The 23035-nt window shown below is 44.9% G+C and overlaps 1 protein-coding gene across 2 annotated transcripts; it reads right to left on the reverse strand.

Annotated features, from left to right (window-relative positions):
* Positions 1–2092: 2092 nt before the first annotated feature.
* SSRP1 (structure specific recognition protein 1) lies at positions 2093–18023 on the reverse strand. Of its 2 annotated transcripts, none has more exons than XM_063116918.1 (17): positions 17979–18023; positions 17291–17556; positions 15147–15332; positions 14278–14383; positions 13812–14002; positions 13485–13715; positions 12165–12268; positions 9703–9831; positions 8147–8368; positions 7691–7763; positions 6932–7073; positions 6760–6805; positions 5801–5921; positions 4666–4836; positions 3901–3992; positions 3603–3783; positions 2093–2620 (listed from the first exon to the last, which is right to left on the reverse strand). In XM_063116918.1, the coding sequence occupies exons 2-17, from the start codon at positions 17342–17344 to the stop codon at positions 2552–2554; spliced, it is 2118 nt and encodes a 705-aa protein (XP_062972988.1). In that variant the 5' UTR covers positions 17345–17556; positions 17979–18023; the 3' UTR covers positions 2093–2551. The 2 variants fall into 2 exon arrangements, with proteins under 2 accessions (XP_062972988.1, XP_062972987.1); XM_063116917.1 differs by lacking the exon at positions 17979–18023 and adding an exon at positions 17852–17937.
* Positions 18024–23035: the final 5012 nt, after the last annotated feature.

Raw genomic sequence — 23035 nt, forward strand, 5'->3', positions numbered from 1 at the left:
TTTAACAGAGCAATCTTACGGGGGAATGGAAAGGGAGAAACCAAAGAAGAGAAATTGCCTTTTCCTATACCAGCAGGGCAAGTGGGAAGAGAGTATCTTTTTTCTTTGGCCTTTTCCAGCCATTTGATTTTTAAAATAAACTTTTCCATCCCATTGTTTCCAACAGGAGGGAAATGAACTACACCAGCTCCCATGACTATAACTTACCTTCTCCAATTTTATCTGTAGAGCTTTGAATATATGTGTGTGTGTGTGTGTGTGTGTATACACACACACACACATATACACACACACACATTTAATAATGAATTACTGAAATAGTGTGAAGCACTTAAAAGCATTATATACATATTATTTTCCCCAGTGTGATTATAAATGATCCTAAATATACATAAATGCAGATTCATGTCTGAAATAGTCATAACTACTCAGTAAAGATCTCAGGACAGATACAAGAATGTGGTATGAACTAAAACTGAAAAATGTTAAGACATAAGAGACAACAAACAGCATCCATCAGTATCAATTATATAAAAGTCAATGGGAGAAATCCTGCAAGTGCTTCTCCTCTAATCAAGGGTTTCCATCAGCAGAACAGGAAAGGGGCCAATTACCCCTCCTCCCCCAATATCTGTTCAAGACAACTGAGGGATATTCTAGAGCAGTTTTTTGGGTTTTTTTGTGGGGTGGGGAAGGCAGGAGAGAAGGGAAAGTTCCATTGCATGAGCAGAAATCTGCTCGTACAACTTTGGATTCTGTTCACATTTTAGTGCTGAGTTCTGCCTGCCTCATCTCAGAAAGGATTAGTACAGCAGTAAAAAGGAGGAATAAAACTATCAATGGTGGGTTTCCCGCTCTTTTCAAAGACAGGCTGAATCAGTTGTGGAATTTAGCTTAGTGGGGTGGGGGGGGAATCAGTTGAGGCGAGGCAAGATTGGAACACAAGATTGAATGGTAAGGAAAAGTGAATTTACAGATCAACTCGCTCTAAAAATTCAAGAGCACAAAGCTCCCCCCATTGGAATGTCTCAATCGCTGATTAAGACAAATCAAAAGTACTCCACAGAATGTGTAATTCGCACATAGAACCTACTGCCAGAGGATGTTGTGATGGCCAACAGCATAAATTGCTTTTAAAAAAGAAGTACAAATGTTAGCCAAAAGAGCAACTCCCATGACAACCCAGGAGGTTAACATGCTGGATTTCATTGCCATGCCCTGCTTGTGCGCTTCCCCAATGGGGTTTCCTGTGCCTGGGGGACAGAATGCTGAAGGAGACGGACCAGTCTTTTGGCCCAGCAGACCAATTATACTCTTAGCAAAGAGGCTGTTGAGTTCCATGGGCTGAGCCATGTGGTCCAACTTAACTTTTTTTAGTCCTGTCTCCCTCCAGATCTACTCATGAATCCCGAGACAGTCATCTTCAAAGCAGCAGCTCTGCCAAAGGAAGAGCCATCAGCACTTCACTGGAGGCCAGCTCACCATTATTCCCTTCACACCCACACATATCTCTGCTTCCAAATTGGCTGGATTTAGGGAGAATGTACTAGCAGAGGGGAAGAGAAATTGTGTGCTAGCTTCTTTCCTTAGAGGAATACTGCTTCACACTGGAGAGGCATAGTATAGAAGCTCCCCACACTTTTTAGGAGGTGCCAGTGGCAGCTATGGGAAAGCTCAGGAACCAAACGCTGCCCCCAGCGTTAACGTTGGTGATGCTCAAAGACATTGTTATTGCTGGTGGAGCCTCCTGCACTGCCAGACCTCATCACTATTGACTGCTTGCTTGCATTAGCCAAGTCCCAGCAGCACACAAGTGTCCTTTAAACACCATTAGTACAGCTGCTAATGGAAGGCAGTGAAGCCCCTTGGTCCAAAGCAAAAGGAGATGCAGCTCCCACCCCAAGCCCTACAGAGAAATCATTGGCTCAGGTGGGGGGGGGAGGGAGGGGGAATAGGGCAGGTCTTTTCCTGCTGCTGCAGAAGCCTTGGTTACTTTCTCTTCTTCTACTACTTCTTCGTAAGTATCGGTGTTGAAAAAAGTTTGCTTGTTTATCCAGGCCTTGCTTTGGGTTAAACAAGAAGAAATCTCATCCAAATTCAAGATTTTATTAAATCAGTTAGTCACATTAAGACAGAATACAAAGAGAGCCTTGAAAAAAAGAAGAAAAACAACGCCATCTGACTAGGGAGGCTGCATAGTGTCCCAGCTTCCAGCTCCATGTCACATACTACCCAGACTGCCATCTAAAGGGATACAGTGCATCTATGACAACATAGAAGCAGAACAAGGGGATAACTGGCATTCTCCATCCTCTTTCTTTTAGTGGCATCCATTTTCTCCAGAGATAATAGCTGGCCCCGGCAGCAACCTGCAATACTGGGAGGGGGGGAACAAGCTGGGTAGGCCAGTAGGGAGTCCTATACAGTGCCAGCTCTCCAGCCTACTTGCCGGGATAAAACAGTGTCCAGTCAGTTTCGTCTCAGCAATCTAACCGCCAGACCACCTGGAAGAGGGATAGGGGAACCTGGGTGGTTGTGTGGGTCTTTCCTGCTAATCGGAGCCAGATGCAGACTCTGCTGAGCTGGGTGGGGTGCTGGCAATCTCTTCCTCCTCCGAGTCCTGAAAAAGAAAGTGACACAGGGATAGGCAATCAAGATTAACTGCATGTCTTACAGGATCTACGCTAAGAGCATCAACACCGGAAAGGAGAGCCAGCTACCACTGGGACCAGATCAATTAAACCTCAGCTCAGCAGCCAACGGCAATAAAAGGAGCCAAAAGGATGTGTAAGCTGCATGAAGAATGGGAGACCCAGAGACAAAGGCATTGTGCTTATGTAGCTCAAAATGTTTTGCTACACTAGAAACACAATCCATAACATAGATGAAGTGGGCAACATGGTTCAGCAAATGGCAATGAATAAGCAAGTGAGTTTGGAAACCAAAGAGGAATGGAAATGTTAATATGATATATGTTTAAAGCCAAGATTGCCCCCCAACTTGTGCATATGCACATATTCAGCGTAAGAACAGGGTTCAGGGGAGTCTCAGGTTTCATTTCTAAAATATGAGGTTTCTAGCCTTCATGGCTGCAGACCATAGCAAAGCAAATGCATGGGCACAGATGTGTCTTCCAAAGGCTCAAAAACCCAGGGGGACTTTAAGCAAGCCTTTCCAGTTGTCAGAGGTGAGACTTCTAAAACCAGAAGGCCTTTTTGTTCCCATGACCCTAGATCGATCTTCCCTGGAACAGCATCTGTCCTAACGCACTCGCCTACTCACACGACTCTATAAAGCCTTGGTTCTTGCAAAAGTGTTCTCAATTTTGTGACATCCACAACACTACAAATATGGCATTGCCTCAAGGGTACAGTTCAACCAAAACACACATGCTACGGAACGTCATGTACAAGGTTAGAGGTCTGGTCTGTAACTTTTAGGGATTACAGAAAGAACACCAGAAAAAGTGGCGGGATCTGGCAGCTCCTCTGCAGCAAGAAGAGCTGCTAAGATGATTTTGAACTCAATGTAACATGCATTTCTCCCTCGCCGCTTCCCAGGTCATTGGCAGAGACACTTCAGTGCCACCACAGAGCACCCACCTCCTTCTTGTCCTCGCCTGAGGAGCTTTCGTCACTGGACACAAACTCCTTGCTCTTGAAGCTCTCGCCTAGCTGCTTGGAAGGGCTCTTGCTGGCCGAGGATTTTGCAGGGGGCGCAGCTTTCTTCTCTGGCCTGCCTTTCCCTGGCTTCTCCGGCTTCTTTTTCTTCTTGGGCTTTTCCCTGCACATGCAAGAACGCAGACAAGATTCTATAATGGCAGAATCCCTTTGGGGTAGCAGAAGCACTGTGGAGAGATGGGGAAGGGAGTTGGTCCTTCTAGGGAAACTCTTGACTCACTTCTTGGAGCTCTCCGACTTGCCACCCTCCGTGTACTCCTTCATGGCCCTCTCATAGTCCCTCTTGGCCTCTTCGGCTTTGCGATCCCATTCCTATAACCAAACGTAGTCAGTTCTACTCATTCATAAAAAGCTGCGTAACCCATAAAAGACGAATTCCTCTACCATCCCTACTAACACCAAAGCCAGGACTTATATCCTATATAAGACACTGATATTTTTAATAAATTGTTTACCCCCACTTTTACACTTATATGTCAAGGTTTTAAAATGCATGAAACAGAGTGGCCAGCCAGATAGGGACGTAAGGAACTGCCTTATGGTCCCATCAGTCCATCAAGCTCAACAATCTTTACACCGACGAGCAGCAGCTCTCTGGGGCTTCAGGTAGAGGTCGTTCCCAGTCTTACCTGGGGAGGACAGGCATACGCTCAACCACAGAGCCATGGCCTGCCCCAAAGGTCATTCTGAGAAAGCCCCAAACAGGACATCAAGATCATAGCCTTCCCTCATGGTTTGCCCTTCAGCAACTGGTACTCAAGATGCACAGTTGTATAAACCTCGGTCGTACCCCCTTGGCCTTTTTCTGAAAACCACAGCACTCCAAAAGTCACATACACCATGTACAAAATGATGCTAAAGTGGTGCAAAGTTTGGATTTATGGTACAAGCTGCCAAAGCCCTGTCCAGAAAGCACATAACCTTCATCCGACCCCCATAAAACGAGTACAACCACAACCACCGCTGCCACCACCTCTTCACTCACCTCTTTCTTCTCTTTGGACATCCCTTTCCAGAGTTCTCCAGCCTTCTTGGACACATCAGTGACGCTCATACCGGGACATTCAGATCTGATCTTGTCACGATTAGCATTGAGCCAAAGCATGTAGGCAGATAAAGGTCTCTTTGGGGCATTGGGGTCTTTCCCTTTCTTACCCTGTTGGTGGTGGTGGGTGGGTGGGGGGGGGCAGGGGGAACAGAAGGGAAAAAGCACAACAATCCATCACAGGGTAAAGATACATCCTCCCAGGTTCCTCAAAAAAGATCCCTGCTAACCTGCCTCATAAAGCTACTTGTGCAAAGACCTCCACGTTGACTTTTCACTACAGCCAGGATGGCGAACTTCAGGCCAACCCTTCTTCTGGCAAGCTGCCACCCCCCAAAGTGCCTCATATTCTTCTCCCAAAGCATCTCCTACTGCAATTCTTGATCATGATGCTGAAGGCTCCAAGGGATTAAACACAAAATGCCTGAAATGCATTTTGATTATGGAGCTTCTCTCTTCATGCAGCTAATCTTGCTGATATTATCTAAGCACAAGACAATCCTTAAAAAACCCAGGCTCTGAAGCCACATAACGGAAAGTTGCATGATAAAGCTTAGCAACTGACTTAGGAGAGCCACATATGAAGGTTCTTACAACAACAGCAACAGCAACAACAAGATCCTAACAGCGTGAAGACAGCTAATCACTTGTAGACTGACTCTTGAGAGTTCTCTGGCCGATGGAAGAATGTTCCTAGTAGGATACAGGGATGATCTTGCACATCACAGACCCACAGACATACATTTCCAGGTGTAAGAAGTTCCTTGTATGTCACAATGCCCCTAGCTCTAAGGTACATAAAACCTCCTTTAAGAGGCAACCCTATGCATGTTTACAGACAAAAAAAGACCTACAACTCACAGAAGGGCTCGCTGAGGCATGCTGGGATTTATAGGACTTTTCTTCTGTATAAACATGCACAGGATTGTGCCCTGAAACATTTACTTACTTGCCTTCTCACAGATGCCCAGTCCTAACAGTAAGCCCCAAGAGTACTCTCTCTCCCTGTGCCCAGAGTAAGCCAAGAGCAGAGTGGCCTTGGGTTCAACCATCTCCACATCCTGGTTGCTCTCACCTCAGACGGCTTCTTGCGGGGTTTACGTTCTTTAACCATTTTGGCTTTCTTAGCAGGTTTCTTCTTCTCATCACTGTCTCCTTCGTTGCTAGATGAGCTGGCTGAGGCGTTGCTGTCAAACCTATCTCAAGAAAAAGTCATTCAGGAGACAGCAGCTTCACAGCCCGACTAACAAATCCCATATGGTTTGTAAATAAGTGTGTGCACATACATTCTCTCTCTCTCGTTCGAGTAACATCCTCCTTCCCTAATAGGTTTCCAGAGTCTAGCCTACTGCTCCCATGTGTTCCAAGACTGACCATTATACTACAGGGCCATTAAATAAAGAATAATGAAGTGAAAGCATTGCCAGATTACTAACTCACAATATTTTCCTGAAGCTTTAGCCATCAGCATATAATATTAGCTTGACACTAGGACACTGCATTTCAAAGTTGAAGATGAAAGGCATAAAATGATTGAAGTGAGTCTCAAGGTAGCACCTTGACTGTTAAGACCAATTCTTCCCCAATAATTTTGATTATCATTTTTTTATTGTTTTCACCCTACTGATCCTCACATCATTTCTAGAATCAAACCCAAACTGTTCTCCCTTCCCGCCCTATTATTGTAGTCATTCTTAACACAGACATCTAACAATCCCTTTTTACAAGTCTTCCAATCATGCAATTTCCCTTCTCCCACTGTCTTAATCATATTCCAAGACTCCAGAAGATCCCATCACAATGCCTCAGACTTTATTGCAGCTTTAGGGTTATACCACTCCCTTCAAGAGGACAGGATTCCCAAATATTTATTTTTAAAACACTTATCTCCTGCCTTTTGGACCCTCATACGGTCCCCCAAGGCAATATTGTCACTAGGGTATTAAAGCTAGAGCATAGAACAACCCCATTCATACAGAACAGCCATTTCCATTCAACAGCCATATCACTGGCAACGAAAAACATTTTACTTACTCTTCTGCCACATCTTCCTCCTCCTCCACAGGATTAAACGATTCATCTAGAAAAAGTAAATCCTGGTTTGCAACCCAAAGGGAAATGCAAAGAAGGGAAGGCAAGAGGATGGTCCTGGCTGCAACGGAGAGCAGTTCGGGGGAATAGGGCCAGCTTCTATCTCAAGGCTCACCTGTCTCCTCCCCAGAGTCCTCGCTGCTATCATTTGCATGTTCCTCACGAATCTTGCCCTCCTCCTTCATACGCTCCAAGTAGGCATCGTGGGTGTCCTCATCTGAGCCGGCATAGTCATCGTAGGGCACAGACTTAATGCCCTAGAAATGCACACAGGAGATGTCCCATGGGAACTGGCACAAGACTTCCCCACTCCACTCTTTGAGCCGACACACTTTCTCAACGTTTTCCACACCCAAAGCATGCAGGGATCCTGAAACTACAACTCTCACCATGCTCCTGGGCTCACAGACCGCATAAGAAAGATTTCTTGCTCACACACACACACACACACACACTGTGGATTCCTCAACAACTGAGTACATGCTGCCTCTCAGGTCTGCCAGAACACACCTTACCTCCCTCCCCAGGGGAAGGGAGGAATCATGCCAGTGACTATAAGGTGGATTAGGTAGAAGCCACTCCTGGAGCAAAGCAGGCTGCTGCCCCTTCCCTGTGCTTTCATGCAAGGTTATACTATGGTGATTAGGAATGTTCACCACAGCCATGCAAAGGAGACCTGAACCAAGAGGAGGAAGAGGAGGGGACAATCGCACAGACCTTTTTCTTCTACAAGGAGAGAACAGAAATTGAGAAGGGAGAAAAGCTCTGGAGAGTAAGAGAAACCCACAGCCCAGCCCAAGCAGATCAGGATCAGGACTAGACAGCAGTTGCCTTTCTCTGTCCTCTCTTTAGCCCACCCTCCCATAACAAGTACCTCCTTGAGTCCTCGGTTCTTGATGTTCAGCTTCTTGGCATTCACAAAGTCAAACAGTTTGCCATATTCCTCTCTGCAGGGAAGAGAAGCCGTAGCTGAAATCATCTAGTACAGGCCTGGAGCAGAACTGGTCACAATAGCAGTGACTCTGCTGCTCTCAGGGAAACCACCTCCTATCTTGTGGTGGGCAGAGGGTGAGGAGGGGAAGGAGAGGAGGAGAAGGAAAAGGAGGACAGGAGCATTGTGACGGTTGAGCAGGATCAAGGCCTGACGGAGACACTGAATGAAAACGCATCTTGAAATCATGCATCACCAATAAAGAGCTATCTTTTGGAATGAAAGAGGCTCGAAGGTGGCAGCAGTTGACTCCCTCTTTCACAATGTCTACATCCTGAGATGGATGGAGAGACGGACAGAGCGCACACGTGTGCCTCCATGGTTGTCAGGTTCACTCACCTCTCTATGCTGCTGAACGTGTATTGTGTCCCCTGCTTAGTTTCTATCTCAAAGTCAAAGGAGCGTGTGGTTGTGGTTCCACGGGCAAAGTTTACAAAAGAGATCTCATCAAACCGGATGTGGACAGGTGGTTTGTGCACATAGATGAAGCCACGTTCTAAAGGGTACAGGAGCCCCGAACTGGCCTTGTAAGAGCAGGTGATACATTGTGCCCCGGAATGCCTGTAACAGGGAAAGACATGTTAACATACATCTCACTCAGCCACCATCTGATGCACAGGTACAGCCTATCCATCACACAACCCCATTACCCTGAGTTGTTACGGTGCCAAATATTTGCCCCAGAAGCCTTTGCATCTTGCAAGACTCCTGCACCAACCTACATAATAAGCTACCTTGCAAATACTTGTACAAAAAAAGAGTTATTGGTCTTCCACATTTTTTTCTCATAAGTGGTAATTCTCCTAAGCTATGAGTTTCAGAGAGAAGCACATGGAATATTAAGACATATTCCTGTATTTAGTTTTAACTGATTTGATACTAACAGAGGCATTCTAACAGAAACATCCCTGCAAAACTTTTCATTGACCTAGGTGCTTTCTTGGAGAAAGATGACATTTCCCCAGCTGAACTTGGGAAAGACCAGCAGGTGTTTCAGATAAGAAAGTTGGGAAAAGGAAGGATAACTGCTTGCTTACTGGACTACTGTCCTCATTATCTGCTTACGTGTGGCTATGATGTAAATAAGTGAACATGAAATATAATGGGAAGTAAATAGAACTTAGAAACGCATACGATTTTAAATAGTGGAATAATAAACCTATGAAGAGAAGCAAATGTTATTCTGCTATGAAGGAAAGTGTGACTCAGAAAAGCTGAGAAGATATGCAGTAAATACATCACCCCAAATCATAGCTGGGAACTTTGGAAAAAAATGTAGCTAATTATTAGAGAAATTCTGCTTTGTGGGAAACATACATAAGCAAGTTGATAAAGAATCATATAAATATGAGGGGAAATATATAGGGATTTCAAAACACTGGTTTCACCAGCACATTCTATCTGTCTTCACTTGGACACAATATTGGTCCTCGTCTGGGCTTCTCTATGATCCTTTTTGTTACAAGCTCAGAAATATTTAATGCTCTTATCTAAAATGTGAATCGTGCAGAAGCTGCTTAAGATTTGAATTAAAACATGAAATGATAAACCTGATTTCAGAGTACTCTATTTTTTAAAAAAAAATGTATATGTTAATTTCGTGACACTTTGTTCCTGGAATATGGCATGGGATAGGTTACCTGCTGATCCGTGATCAAGCTAAATTCAGAAATTTATCATAGTATCATAGTATCCCTAGGCAAGGACAAATCTGTCACATTACAATAAAAACTTGTGATTTTACAGAGCACTACACCAGCCATCTTGAAGTCTTGATGATTTTCAACCACAACACCAGGAGCAATCTCAATCCACCCCTTCTTCTCATTTACACCCACCCCAAGAAAAGCTGATGGCTGATGATTCCTCTGCCCCTGAATCCAAGCACTCCTCACCCTTGGAAGTTCCCAGGCACGGTGATCTTGCGGTTGACAAGGGCTTTCATGACACGACTGACCATCTCATACAGGGAGCCAGACATATTCTTGGTGAGCCTTCCCTCAAAGCGCTTTTCTACTTCATCCCTAAACACAAAGAGAATACAAGTAAAAACAACCACACTGGAGGGGCCCTTTATTTATTTATTTATTTATTACACTTATATACCGCCCCCATAGCCAGAGCTCTCTGGGTGGTTTACAGAAATTCTAAAATTGAGATAAAAACAAGTATACAAAATTTAAAATTTTAAAACACAGAACATACACACATAAAGCATTAAAAACCGTTTAAAAAAACTAAACATGTGGGTGATTAAGATGTGCTGCCATATGCCTGGGCAAAGAGGAAAGTCTTAACCTGGCACCGGAAAGATAGCCGCGTTGGTGCCAGGCGAGCCTCATCAGGGAGATCGTTCCATAGTCTGGGGTCCACCACCGAAAAGGCCCTGTCACTTGTTGCCACACTCCGAGCCTCTCTTAAAGTAGGCACCCGGAGGAGGACCTTAGATGTTGAACGTAATGACCGGGTATATTCACGTCAGGAGAGGCGTTCCATCAGGTATTGTGGTCCCAAGCCGTGTAAGGCTTTATAGGTCAAAACCAGCACCTTGAATTGGGCTCGGAAACATACAGGCAGCCAGTGCAAGCGGACCAGAGCAGGTGTTATATGGTAGAACCTTCTGGTTCCCGAAATCAATCTGGCTGCTGCATTTTGCATGAGCTGCAGCTTCCGAACCGTCTTCAAAGGCAGCCCTACATAGAGTGCATTGCAGTAATCTAACTTGGAGGTTACCAGAGCATGGACAACTGAAGCCAGGTTATCCCTGTCCAGATAGGGGCATAGCTGGGCCACCAACCAGAGTTTGTAAAAGGCACTCTGTGCCACCGAGGTCACCTGAGCCTCAAATGACAATGATGAATCTAAAAGACGCTGGAAGGACACGGCCCTGAGACCCTAGTGATATAGGGCAGGTTACAAATGTTTTAAATAAATAAAAAAAATATATGGGTGGGAGGAGTAACAAGGCATACATGGAGACACGACCAGTGCTAATGCCTGCCCAAATGTTAAAACCTTGTGCTTGGAACCAGAAGACCTCAGTTTGTATACATAGTGTTGGGGTCTGCAACATGGTGCCTGAGGCCATCAATGTACCTAGACATCTCTCTTGGTTCTCACCAGACTCATTGCCCCACTTAATTTTTTAAAAAAGCATTAGCCGTTTTATTTAAAGAAAAATTAATAGAGATTTTAAGAAGGGCCCAGAGCGTTCTTAGAAAATAAAATGGTGGGCAGCTGAAGCCTAGTGCTTTGTTTTTGAAGTGCAACCAGCCACCTAGAAAAAAGAACACAGGAAGCTGGGAAGGGTTAAGCAACACCTGGGCTAGAAGGGGGAACGAGGAGCAAAGGGAGTCATTTGCCCGTACTGTGTGTGTTTTGAATAGGTCTTTTTTCTTCGGGGGTGGGGTGCTTCTCTGAGGATCGCTAGTTTGTCTTCTGTGAAATGGGTATTTTGTTGTGCTTCACGGGGTGTGTGTGGGGTGGAATATGTGATTTGGCATTTAGGGCACAGACTCCACCTCTGCCTTGTTCTCAATTTCTTGACCAAGTTTCTTGTTTCTGAGCCTCATTATTATTATTATTATCATCATCATCATCATCATCATCTCTATACCGCCCCATAGCCGAAGCTCTCTCGGCAATTTACAAAAGATTAAAACATTAAATATTAAAAATTGTTATACAAAATTTAAAACCATAAAAACAGACTGCTGTCTGTGAAATGGCTGCTGGAGCAAAGAACTGTGGGTTCAAAAGAGTGCTTTTGTGTTTTGGAGCTCAGATTCTCGTTCTCCCTTTTACTTGAGTTCTGAGGCAAGTTATTTTTTTCTTTCAACCTCAGCCAGTTTGCCTTCAGACAAATGGATGTTTTGTGACTGGGTACACCCACCATGGCAGCCATTTTGTGAGAGCACCTACGATGCTCTCCCAAAATTCCAAATGTGCCCACTGGCCCTAGAAGGTTGGTGACCCATGCATTAGGGTCACCTTGTGCAAGTCTCTCTCCCCCTCCCTCACCCCACCCCACCCACGCACACCATGTTCAACAGAAATGGAAATGCAAGGGCCAACAAAGATTATTACGCCACCAAATAAAACAACATAAAACATCTGGAGATGATCTATGGCATCAAGCTTAGAAGTTGGCGTTGGAAGCCATCTGGCAGAGTCATATGCAAATATATAATAAAGCAGGGCTGGGGAACCTGTGGCCCTCCGTATGTGGTAAAACAGAATTCCTGACCATTGGCTATGCTGGCTGGAGCTGATGGGTGTCAGAATACAATGACATCTGGAGGCCCACAAATTCCCCACAGCTGCTGTAAAGGAACACAATATGGTGAAGGGTTCTCACTCATTCATGTTGAGGGTCAAGGAGATGTCCTCATCCTTTGAGAAGAGTAGAATAAGAAAGTGGTAGCGGGTTTGGCCTTGCTTTATAGGAGGGTCTAAGCTGATCTGGGAGGAAGAAGAGACAACAATTACCTTTGTCATGAGTTCTGACCCATTCTCATAGGGAGCAACCAGCCACACCACAATCACATTCAACTCCTATTTCATAACATGGTAACAAACTTGACCTTCCTCCTAACTTAGCCACCCATGCCTGGTCAAAATTCATTTTGCAAGCCACCAACAGGAGAGTAATCTGAATGGCATCTTAAACAGCACCAGTCTCAACAGACACTCAACTTGGAGAACAGTTTATTCCACTTTGAGAATTTGTTTTAATCAATTGGACTTGGATCCAAGTGAATATAGTTCACACAGATCTTTTTGGAACGGCAAGAGCATAACAGTTGTCTATTTTTTAAAAAATCAGACATGTAGAAATGGAAACGGTCACAACGGCAACAGCTACCCCAGAAATAGCATGATCTAGGTTTAGTGTACCTAGAGTAGCAGTTGCTTACAAGTAAGTATCCAAGTGGAAAACCACTCAATGCTGTGCACGAAGCTGCCCAAGTTACCACTGCCTGCATGCTCAGCTCCCAACCTCCCGGGCCAGGTTGGATGTGCAAGCTCTGACTTTCTTTTCTCCTAAGGCCCATCCAAGGAACAAAGAACTTGGGCACGTGTGCAATCTGGTACACAGCTCCTGGTACAGGCATGCAACCTCCAGTCCACCCAGCTGTCTTTCTAAGGAGACGGTACTTTCTCCCAGCCTAATGAGGCCATGCTTTCTCCCAGTCTAACAGGAAGACGGGAATGGGCAAGCTAGTAGTGCAATACTGAGGGAACAACTCCGGCACCTCTCTCCACAACTACTGTAATCAGTACATAGGAAGAAAGCCACAAAGCCTGCCACCCAGGCACAGAAGCTGAGCTCCTTTGCCTGCATCATCAAGAGGGGAGAGGAACAGGAGGGGGAAGGATACACAACTACCCCTGGAACATTATCAGGAACGATTACTGATTACTTAGTATGTGGGAGGAAGGCCATTTCTGGATTCTTCCCTCCAGCTCTGCAGCCACCAGGAATGCAGTATAACATGGACAAACCCCCATTACTCCTGGATTTTAAATTAGTAACAAAGAATTAAAGCAAGTGGTCTCTCTCACATCAAGTGCCGGGAGAAGGAAGAGGGTTTTTGCATGGTGCATATTCCAAAAGGCAACCATAGTTACTACTCCTAACAAGAAACCTGTTCCCCACAATTCCACTGCTCCTCACCACAAAGAACATCTGCCGTTGGTCTTTATGGGGCAGCAGGAAAAGCCGCAGAACAGTAGTATAGGGGATCTTGTAGTCAAATGTCTTGCCATGGAGGTGCAGGAAGGTGGGATAGATGCGGATATCATAGCGTCCACGTGGCGTCAAGCACTGCAGCTCTCGGAAGATGCAGATGGCATCTCCAGTGGCCTGGATGACGTCTGCCTTGGATAACACATTCTGGGCAAACGCCTGCAAGAAAGATTGGAATGAGAGTTTTATGAACTAATGCTTCCTCCCCGTCTCCTTCATCACCTCCTCAGGCTACATTCACTACACTATGCTCACCTCCACAGGGTCCACGCCGTCTTCCTGGGTGGGCGGCACATAGAAGCGCACCTCCATCAGCGACACCTCAGCGTCATCATTCTGGTGGAACTCCAGCGTCACCTCATTCTTGCCAGTTGTGCACTGGGACACATTACTGAGTGGGATCTCAAAAACCGGCTGCTCCCCAATATCAAAAGAGAGGAGCTGCCCTGCAAATGATCAACAGGATAGCTTTCAAGAGAATGTAATACACTCTCATAGCCCACAGTTAACCCAAACACACATAGGTCACGGTCAATCCTGCTCCAAGGTAAGTACATTGTACATTGATGGTGCTATATAAATAAATAAATAAATAATAATAATAATAATAATAATAATAATAAGTAGAAATGATGCCTTCCTATTAGCTATATTATCTGCTAGATGCTTCTGTTCTATGTGCCAGTTTCCCATGGGTTCCATCTAACCCATGCAAACTCACCTCCAAACTTCACTGTCCCCCAGTTCCAACCCTTCACACACAGGTCTTTTTCAGCAAGTTCCAAGTGAAAGTGGGTCTTGAAGAAATCTGAGAGTTTGTCAAACTCCTAAGGGAGGAAAATGCATTAATTAGGAAACAGCCAGACAACGCACTAGTACAGCCTTGCCCAATCTGGTGCCCTCCAGATGTGTTGGAGCAGAACTCTAATCACACCCAAACAGCATGGTCAATGACCCCACTGACTGGGAATTATAGGAGCTGTTGTTTACAACATCGGGGGGGGGGGGTGAATCACATTGACATATATGATTGTGACTTGTTGTGAGTATATAGTTGTGGCTTGTAGGGAGTAGATCTCTCTACATAAGCAGAAAAGTTCCCACTGTGCCTTGAAAATGAAACATGTCTCACACCACAGTCCAGAAGAAAGTAAATGCAAAATGAAAATGTAAAGAGGAAAGCAATACTAACAAACATTCAATGACGTAGATGAGCCATTTAAAAAAACAACTTAAGCGTTGTATGCCTTGCCAGCACAACTTCCTACAAGAGATGCATAAAACTGGAAATTCTCTAGACACAACCCAATATAAAACTGGCAGCAACTCTAAAAGAACCTGGAACTAATAAAAGCCATGAATGGGTGCATAAGGCTAAAGTTAAGAGGCACATACATCTCCATAATCTAACTGAATATGAAACTACAGAATTTCTGGCTACAATGAACAATCAGTGACAGATTTCAAAAGATAACAACCAAAAGATAGCCTTAATAACTGAAGCTGCTCATCCCTACAAGTCCTGGGGACCTGCAAAGGGCTGTGTTGTATCATGTTCAGAAGCAAACTCATTAACAAGAGGGACCTTACCGTCTCTCTGAACCCATCATACTTGTAGACATGGCCGCTTTTTGTAAGTAGTTTGAGACCATGGCCCAATGCCACTCGTCGCCAGATGCCCTCTGACAACTCCGAGGCCTGGATATTGTCAACTTTTCCAGTTTTGCTGTTCTTGAAAATCACCCCTTGACGGTTTAGCCGCAGACGTCCATCGTTCTAAGCCAGAAGAGACAGTGAATGATAGCAACAAAGCGGTGCCACTGGAGCACTTGGACAGGGAATGGCATCTAACTGTATAATTAGATGTATCAAAATTTCCTTTTCCCCCTCCTCCTCCTCCCTCCGGATCCCCTTTCCTTTTGTGTCATGTCTTTTAGATTGTAAGCCTGTGGGCAGGGACTGTCAAGAAATACTTTTGTAAGCCGCCGTGAGAGCCTTTTTTGGCTGAATGGCGGCATAAAAATCCTTAAATAAATATATATATATATATATATGGGATATGTGAAATTCCCATTAGAAATGTGAAGACTGGTGGGTTCTTCATCTTCATTCTTCAAAGAACCACCAAATGCTGTCTCTCAAATACCATTCAGAATCCCCTGAGCAGCAAAATAAATAAATAAATAAATATTAACTTGGTGTTTTAAATTTGTAATTTTGCATTGCTGCTGTTTTTATCTGGTTGAGCTTTTATATTGCATTTTATATTATGGTTTTATGCTGTTGTTTTATACTTTGAATGTTTTTAATTTTTGTGAGCTGCCCAGAGAGCTCTGGCTATTGGGCGGTATAGAAATGTAATTAATAAATAAATAATAAATAAGCATACATCTAAAGTAATGCTCACAATAACTCTCCTAAATTGTGGGAATTCCTTCTCCTACAATTGTTTCTGCCCAAACATCTGGGATGGGGCAGATTAGGAGTCTAAATATATCTCGTATCATGACACCACCTAGACTGAGCACTCAGGATTCAGCACCCAGTTGAAATCAGGGTTGTAGGCAAGTTTTGGTACCACTGAGTAGGCTATCAGACTTTCTTATAGTTTAGGATACCTCAAATGATTTCAGGTTTGAAAACCCACACAAGCTATGTGTTTCTGATGAGCAAAAAAACAAAAGCGCAAAATCATACTTTGCTTTTGAACTTCCCAGAGTGCACCTTCTGTTTGACTCAGAAAAGCAATTCTTACAATCTTAATATGGCTTATTATAATATGAAAACTAGAGAGAATGACCACTTGTTCAATTAAATCTCCAGATATCAGTGTTCTGCAATCTGGTTTCTGCCCTCTGCTCTCCACTGAAACAGATGCCCTCACCATTATAATTATTCCCTCACTGCCAAATCCAAAGGTTTCTATTCTGTCTTCATTCTTGTTGACCTCTCTGCTGCCTTTCGTACAGATACTCGTTTTCTCCTTCTCTGCTCCTTCCATGCCCTGGGTTTCTGCGGCTCTGTCTTCAGTTGAGTCTCTTTCTATCTGTCTAATCACTTATTCAGTGTTTCTACAGAGAGAAGCTTTTCCTTCCAGCTTTCCCCCTCTCCACTGGGATCCCACAGATCTGTTCCAGACTCTCTGCTATTATCTCTATACATGCTGTCCTTGGCCAAACACATGTAATCTCAGGCTTTTAGTACCACCTACACACTGATGACACTCAACTCTACCCCAAGTTATTTGTCCACAATGCTTGGTGCTTCGAAGTACAGATAGAAAAGTAAAGCTATACATCTAACCATCACTCTTAAAGTACTTATTAGCCCAATAAATGTATTATCATAGGCTCCACAGTCTTACATTTAAAGTATTTACCCTCAATAATTTCTTCAGAGGCATAGCAGTATTACTTTTTGCTCCCTTTAAAGATAGGATACCCAAAAGATACCACAGATCAACCTTCCTCAATCTAGTGGCCTTCTGATATGTTGGACTAGAAACACCATCATCCCTAGCCAGCATGGCTTAGGCCATAGCCCAACACATTTGGGGCACACCAAGTTGGAGACGGCTGCCACAGATCACATAAGTCTGTGGCAGAGCACTGGGATCCATCTCAGATTTCTACAGTGGCAAGCTGGCCATCTTATCTACAAAGCCAGTCTTCCTCCAAACATACAGTTTATTCCTCCCATAGCACCAAATTACAGAACTGCCCACCCTCACTCACCATAGATCCCTTCACCTCCTGGTAAATTTCATTGAACTCCAATGTATCTGCCATGTTGACAGCTCCCTCCCAACCCCTCAGCCACTATGGCAGGGGTCGGAGCCACACCAACAAGATGTGCTGCTCTGGAAAACGTTTTGTGCATAGAATCAGACAGGAAGAAAAGAAAACGCTTTAGTCCATTCTTGAAGTTGACATATTCTAGTCCGTAAGAAAAGCCAAAGGAGCCCTGAGATCCAGAGAACACTCAAACAGTCCTAAAGCACCTGGGAAGGAAGCATAAAAACAAACATTTACCAAAACAAACAAACAAACAAAATCCATCACTTTACAACTGTGGGACAAGTATCTGCCATTTACCCAAATTATACACAGCAATCCCAGAACCATATTGGCTACGGGGTCCCCCAATGCAGTCTCACAAGAGGCCACACAAACTCTGCAAGAGCTCCCAAAGCATGCTGCCTCTCTGCCTTAACACACGTCAGTCTGCCTTACTGTTCCTCCCTATACGTGTCTACTCAGAAGTAAACCCCACTGAGATCAACGGGACTTATTTACCAGTTAAGAATGTATAGGATTGCATGCAGCAGTGGGAAGCCAAAGCTCGCCTCACAAGGGAGCAGCAAGACAGACCGACACAGCGCCCACCACCATCAATGTCCAAACCCCTACATCACCCTCTCACCAGATACACTTTCCCGCCTGCGCAACACGAGTCACATTCCCCCACTGCACCGGAAGACAAATCTCACTTCCGCCTTCCGGTGCCACAACGGAGACCTTCAGTTGTACGGCAGTATAGAGATAGCAAAAGTCCGCCCTTTCTCTTTCTCCCCCCCCAAACTTCCGGTAAAAATGGAAAACCGCCATCGGCCATGATTCTCTATGAACGCAGAGGAGCGCCATCACTTTGGCATCTCTATGGTGCAACTCTTACATTCTTTGCGTTAGAAAGGTTAGGAGCGGGAAACCAGCTCAGTTCTGGAGGAGCGGACGTCAGGAGCGTAAGGCTCGCTCTCCTCCCGCCCTCACTCTATGGTAGGGTCTGAAGCCTCTCATCTAGAGGGCGAACGAGCGAGTCCCAGTGCTGTAACTTGATTGGCTATTGCCGTGGTCAATCTCCAGAGTCTGGAGGCCGCTGAAGTATTTTTTTTTTGCTCATGAAAGCGGAAGCCAATTCGTATCAAAGACGTAAGAAAGTGATAGACCGGCAATTCTTTTGACGTCGTCGTGGCGGACTCCCTGTGTTTGTTTTTTACTCCCAAAGTTATTCCCTCTGTTTAATAGAAGGTAAAAGTGAGAGATGCTCATAGGAGACAATGGAGAAATCTAATCTCTTTCATTCACTCACGCACAAAAGTAATAGCAAAGATGGGAGATAGTTCATACTTTTTCGCACTCTGGTCTTGTGTGAGGAAAAATGTGGTTTTAATTTATTTATTTTTATAATTTTATTTTTAAAAATGCCCTGCCAATGCTTCATATGCTGGGGGGAGATAAATTAATTGTAGAATATAATTTTCCCCGTACAGACCCCGTACAGCAGGGGTGTTGAACTTCTTTCAGGCCAAGGTTTGAATTCAGTTTGGGGGAAGTGCTTGGGGAGTGCATTTCAGTGATGGACAAAGAGTTCAATGTTTATCAAACTGTAGGTCAGGAGGATCCACCAGTGGGCTTCAGCCAACCTTAAGGTGGGTCTCAGTACTGCAGACTGCCCAGCGCTTCTTTGCTTGACCACCGTGTGTACTGAATGAAGACACCTGCTGGAAGATCCAGCTCACCGAGGCAGGATGCTCTCTCTCAGGCATTGGACAATCCCAGGCCCACTGAGGCAGGACGCTCTCTCTCAGACATTGGACAATCCCAGGCCCACTGAGGCAGGACGCTCTCTCTCAGACATTGGACAATCCCAGGCCCACTGAGGCAGGACGCTCTCTCTCAGGTATTGGACAATCCCAGGCCCACCGAGGCAGGACGCTCTCTCTCAGGCATTGGACAATCTCAGGCCCAGAGAGAGATAAAAGCAGCCTCGCTGCAGGACTGAGAAGGGCTCTGGACTGACACCCTACGCTTGTGCTGGTGAGGAGAACAGGAGTTGGGGAAGAGGACAGACTGTGGCAGATTAAACAACTGTGTTGCTTTAAGAACTGCTGCTTTAAGAATGGCTTTGCAACTGCCCATTCCCACCTCCAGTAACTGTGGTGGTGGAACTCTCGCCAAGTGTACCAAATGAAAGCACCTGCTGGAAGATCCAGGATGCTGAGGCAGGACACTGTCTCTCAGGCATTGGACTATCTCAGGCCCAGAGAGAGATAACAGCAGCCTCACTGCGGGCTGCCCTAGCAGGGGTGTCCCCGAAGGGGGCAACAACAAAGGGGGGTTGCCCCTTCGGGATGCCATGAGGATGAGGGCGCCTCCCATTTTTGTCTTCTTTGTTTGCTCTTTCCGTCCTGTTTGTTTGTGTATTAGGACTGCTTCTTCTGCTCAGGGTGAGAGCGTGTGGTGGTTTGAAGTGGGTTACCCTCTGAGTGAGAGACAGAGGGGAGGAATGTATGTAAGATTCCATGTGAGAGATGGAGTGTGTATGAATCTGAATGACTGGGAAATACTTTACCTTTATATTGCTAGTGGATTAGCTAGCCTGATATCCTTTTTGTGACGAGTGGCTGGCTATTACCATAAAGTATCTTCTGTGATTGTGCTAGTTGGATGTGTATGATTGATTGGTTGAATGGAGTATGTCTGTAACTACCATCTAGTTGGCTGCACAACTTTGCCTTAGTGTGAGTAAGATTTGTTGGATTAGCCAGTTTATCAGTTCTACAAGCCCAGTATGTACAAATTGGGAACCAAAAATCTTCACTGTTTGGTGATTGTCAAATTGAACTAATTAATTGTTAAATTTCACTGTTAATTTTGTATTCTTGTACTTTGTTAATTTGCTATTGTGGGTATTGCTTTTGTTGGGGTATTATAGAGCATAATGTATAAAGGGTAGAGGGAGATATGGTAATGGCAGGGCTAAGTGTCCTTACAGGGGAAGGATAGGTAGATATTTAACACCTATCTTACCTTCTGGTTGACCTGCCACCCTGGGGAACTTGGAGAACGAACCAAGCCACCCACAGAACCTCTCATTGCTCCTATGCAATGCTAGGTCAGTTAAAAACAAAATAAATATCATCTATGACCTTCTTACAGATGAGGAGGCTGACCTGGCATGCTTCACAGAGACCTGGTTGGGAGATGACAGTGGCCCGACATGGGCCCAGGCCCTCCCAGCTGGGTAATGTGTTAGTGAGCAAGCGAGGAAAAGTGGGTGGGGGTAGAGTAGCTGTGGTCTACAAAGACAATCTTGACCTGACGAGACTTCCTGTCCGAGAATTGAATCACATTGAGTGTGTGTACCTGAGTCTGAAGACCAGGGATAGACTAGGGATTCTGTTAGTGTACTGCACCCCCCTCCCCACCCCTGCTACCAATCAAACTCCCTGGCCGAGCTTACAGAACTGATCTCAGAGTTGGTGTTGGAGTTGCCTAGGCTCTTGGTCCTGGGCGACTTCAACATCCCATTCGAGACCAGTTTGTCAGGTGCAGCTCGGGAATTCATGGCATCCATGACAAACATTCATTTATTTATTTATTTATTTATTACATTTGTATACTGCCCAATAGGCGAAGCTCTGGGCGGTTCATAAAAATTAAAACCATGAAGAACATAATAAAACAACTAACAATCTAAAAACACAAATACAAAATACAGTATAAAAAGCACAACCAGGATAAAACCACACAGCAGAAGTTGATATAAGATTAAAATACAGAATTAAAACAGTAAAATTTAAATGTAAGTTAAAATTAGTTGTTAAAATACTGAGAGAATAAAAAGGTCTTCAGCTGATGACGAAAGGAGTACAGTATAGGCACCTGGTGGGCCTATCTGGGGAGCTCATTCCACAACCGGGTTGCCACAATGGGGAAAGCCCTCCTCCTAGTAGCCACCTGCCTAGCTTCCTTTGGCAGGGGCTCACGGAGAAGGACCCCTGTGGATGATCTTAAGGTCTGGGCAGGTACATATGGAAGGAGGCGTTCCTTCATATAACCTGGCCCCAAGCCGTTTTGGGCTTTGAATGTTAGTACCAGCACTTTGAATCGGGCCCGGACCTGGACTGGCATGGTCCTATCCCAATTGGTTTCTGGACCCACACATTCAGCAGGTCACACCCTTGATGCTGTTTGCAGTTCTAAACAGTTGGATCTGTGGGTGGAGTTGATAAATACCTCTGCATTGTCATAGACAGACCATTTTCTCATCAGGGTTAGTATCATGGCCACCATCTGCCCCTGCAGGGGTGGCAGACCTATTAAGATGGTCCATCCTCGAAAGCTGATGGATCCTTTTGGATTCCAGAAAGCCTTAGGGTTCTATGGCTGGTATCGTAGACAATCCTATTGAAGCCCTGGTCAATAGAGGGAATCAAGACCTAACTAGGGCTATCGACACGATCGCCCCCAAATGTTCTCTCCGACCCGCTTCCAATTTGGCACTTTGGTATACAGAAGATCTCAGGGAGTTGAAGTGGAAAGGACGACGACTGGAGCACAGATGGCAGAAAACTCAATTTATATCTGACAAGACACAACATAGAGAACGTCTTCATTGCTATAGGGTGGCAATACGTGCAGCGAAGAAAGCTTTTTCCTCTGTACACATTGCGTCTGCAAATTCACGTCCAGCAGAACTGTTCAAGGTGGTGAGGGGTCTAATTCTGACACCTTCCCCCCTGGACCCGGTTTTAAAGCCTTTGATAATTCGCTGTGATGCATTTAACAATCATTTCACAGATAAAATCTCTTGGATAAGAGTCAATTTAGTTGCCGTCGTTATAACAGAAGCTGACGATGAAGTGTCTACCACCAACTCCACAAGTAGGATTACACTGGATCAGTTTCAGTTGGTGAGTACTGAGGTCATGGACAATTTGCTTGAAAAAGTAAGGAGGACAACTTGTCCTCTCGATCCCTGTCCTTCTTGGCTGGTCATTCAGGGACAAGATGCAGTTAGACTACAACATATTATTAATGCATCTCTCATGGAGGGGAGTTTTGCACCATGCTTAAAAGAAGCGATAGTACAGCCACTTCTAAAAAAGCCCGCCTTGAACCCCCTGGACCTTAATGATTACAGTTTGGGGGCAAGGTGATTGAGAGGGCAGTTGCCTTCTAACTCCAAGCAGTCTTGGATGATTCAAATTTTCTAGAGCCATTTCAAATTGTCTTCAGAGCAGGATATGGAGTTGAGACAGCTATGGTCGCCTTAGTGGATGATCTCCGCATGAGTATTGACGGGGAGTGTGTCCATGCTGGTACTTTTGGACCTCTCAGCAGCTTTCAGTACCATCAACCATGGTATCCTGGAACGCCTGAGGTGATTGGGAATCGGGGGGCACTGTGCTGGGGTATGCTGGGAATTGTAAGACTTTTTCTGTCTAAACATGCACAGGATTGTGCCTGAAGATCCTCTGTTGTTTATGCTGCAGTAGGATAACATGGCAATTCCTCCAGAAATAAGTAAACAATAGGTTTAGGGTTCCTAAACTTCTATACTCCTAAATATGTAAGTTGTGATAGTTCCCTCCAGACTCTATCAATTATATAGGGAAGCTGACAGACCTCAAAGGCATGGGTCAGGAATTTGTTGTGGAAGTTGACCCGTTGCAGAGAAAAAATCCCATTCACTTC

Source organism: Elgaria multicarinata, chromosome 2 (genome assembly GCF_023053635.1).
Source record: "Elgaria multicarinata webbii isolate HBS135686 ecotype San Diego chromosome 2, rElgMul1.1.pri, whole genome shotgun sequence".
NCBI lineage: Eukaryota > Metazoa > Chordata > Lepidosauria > Squamata > Anguidae > Elgaria > Elgaria multicarinata.

What these genes read in the sequence shown, in the direction of transcription:
- SSRP1 (XM_063116918.1), bottom strand. Translation starts at nt 17,344, where the DNA reads ATGGCAGATACATTGGAGTTCAATGAAATTTACCAGGAGGTGAAGGGA. An exon ending in GTGCCTGGGAACTTCCAAGG is followed by an intron (nt 8,369 to 9,702) that starts GTGAGGAGTGCT and finishes TCCCTGTTACAG; the next exon opens with GCATTCCGGGGCACAATGTA. An exon ending in ACGTTCAGCAGCATAGAGAG is followed by an intron (nt 7,764 to 8,146) that starts GTGAGTGAACCT and finishes TCTTCCCTGCAG; the next exon opens with AGAGGAATATGGCAAACTGT.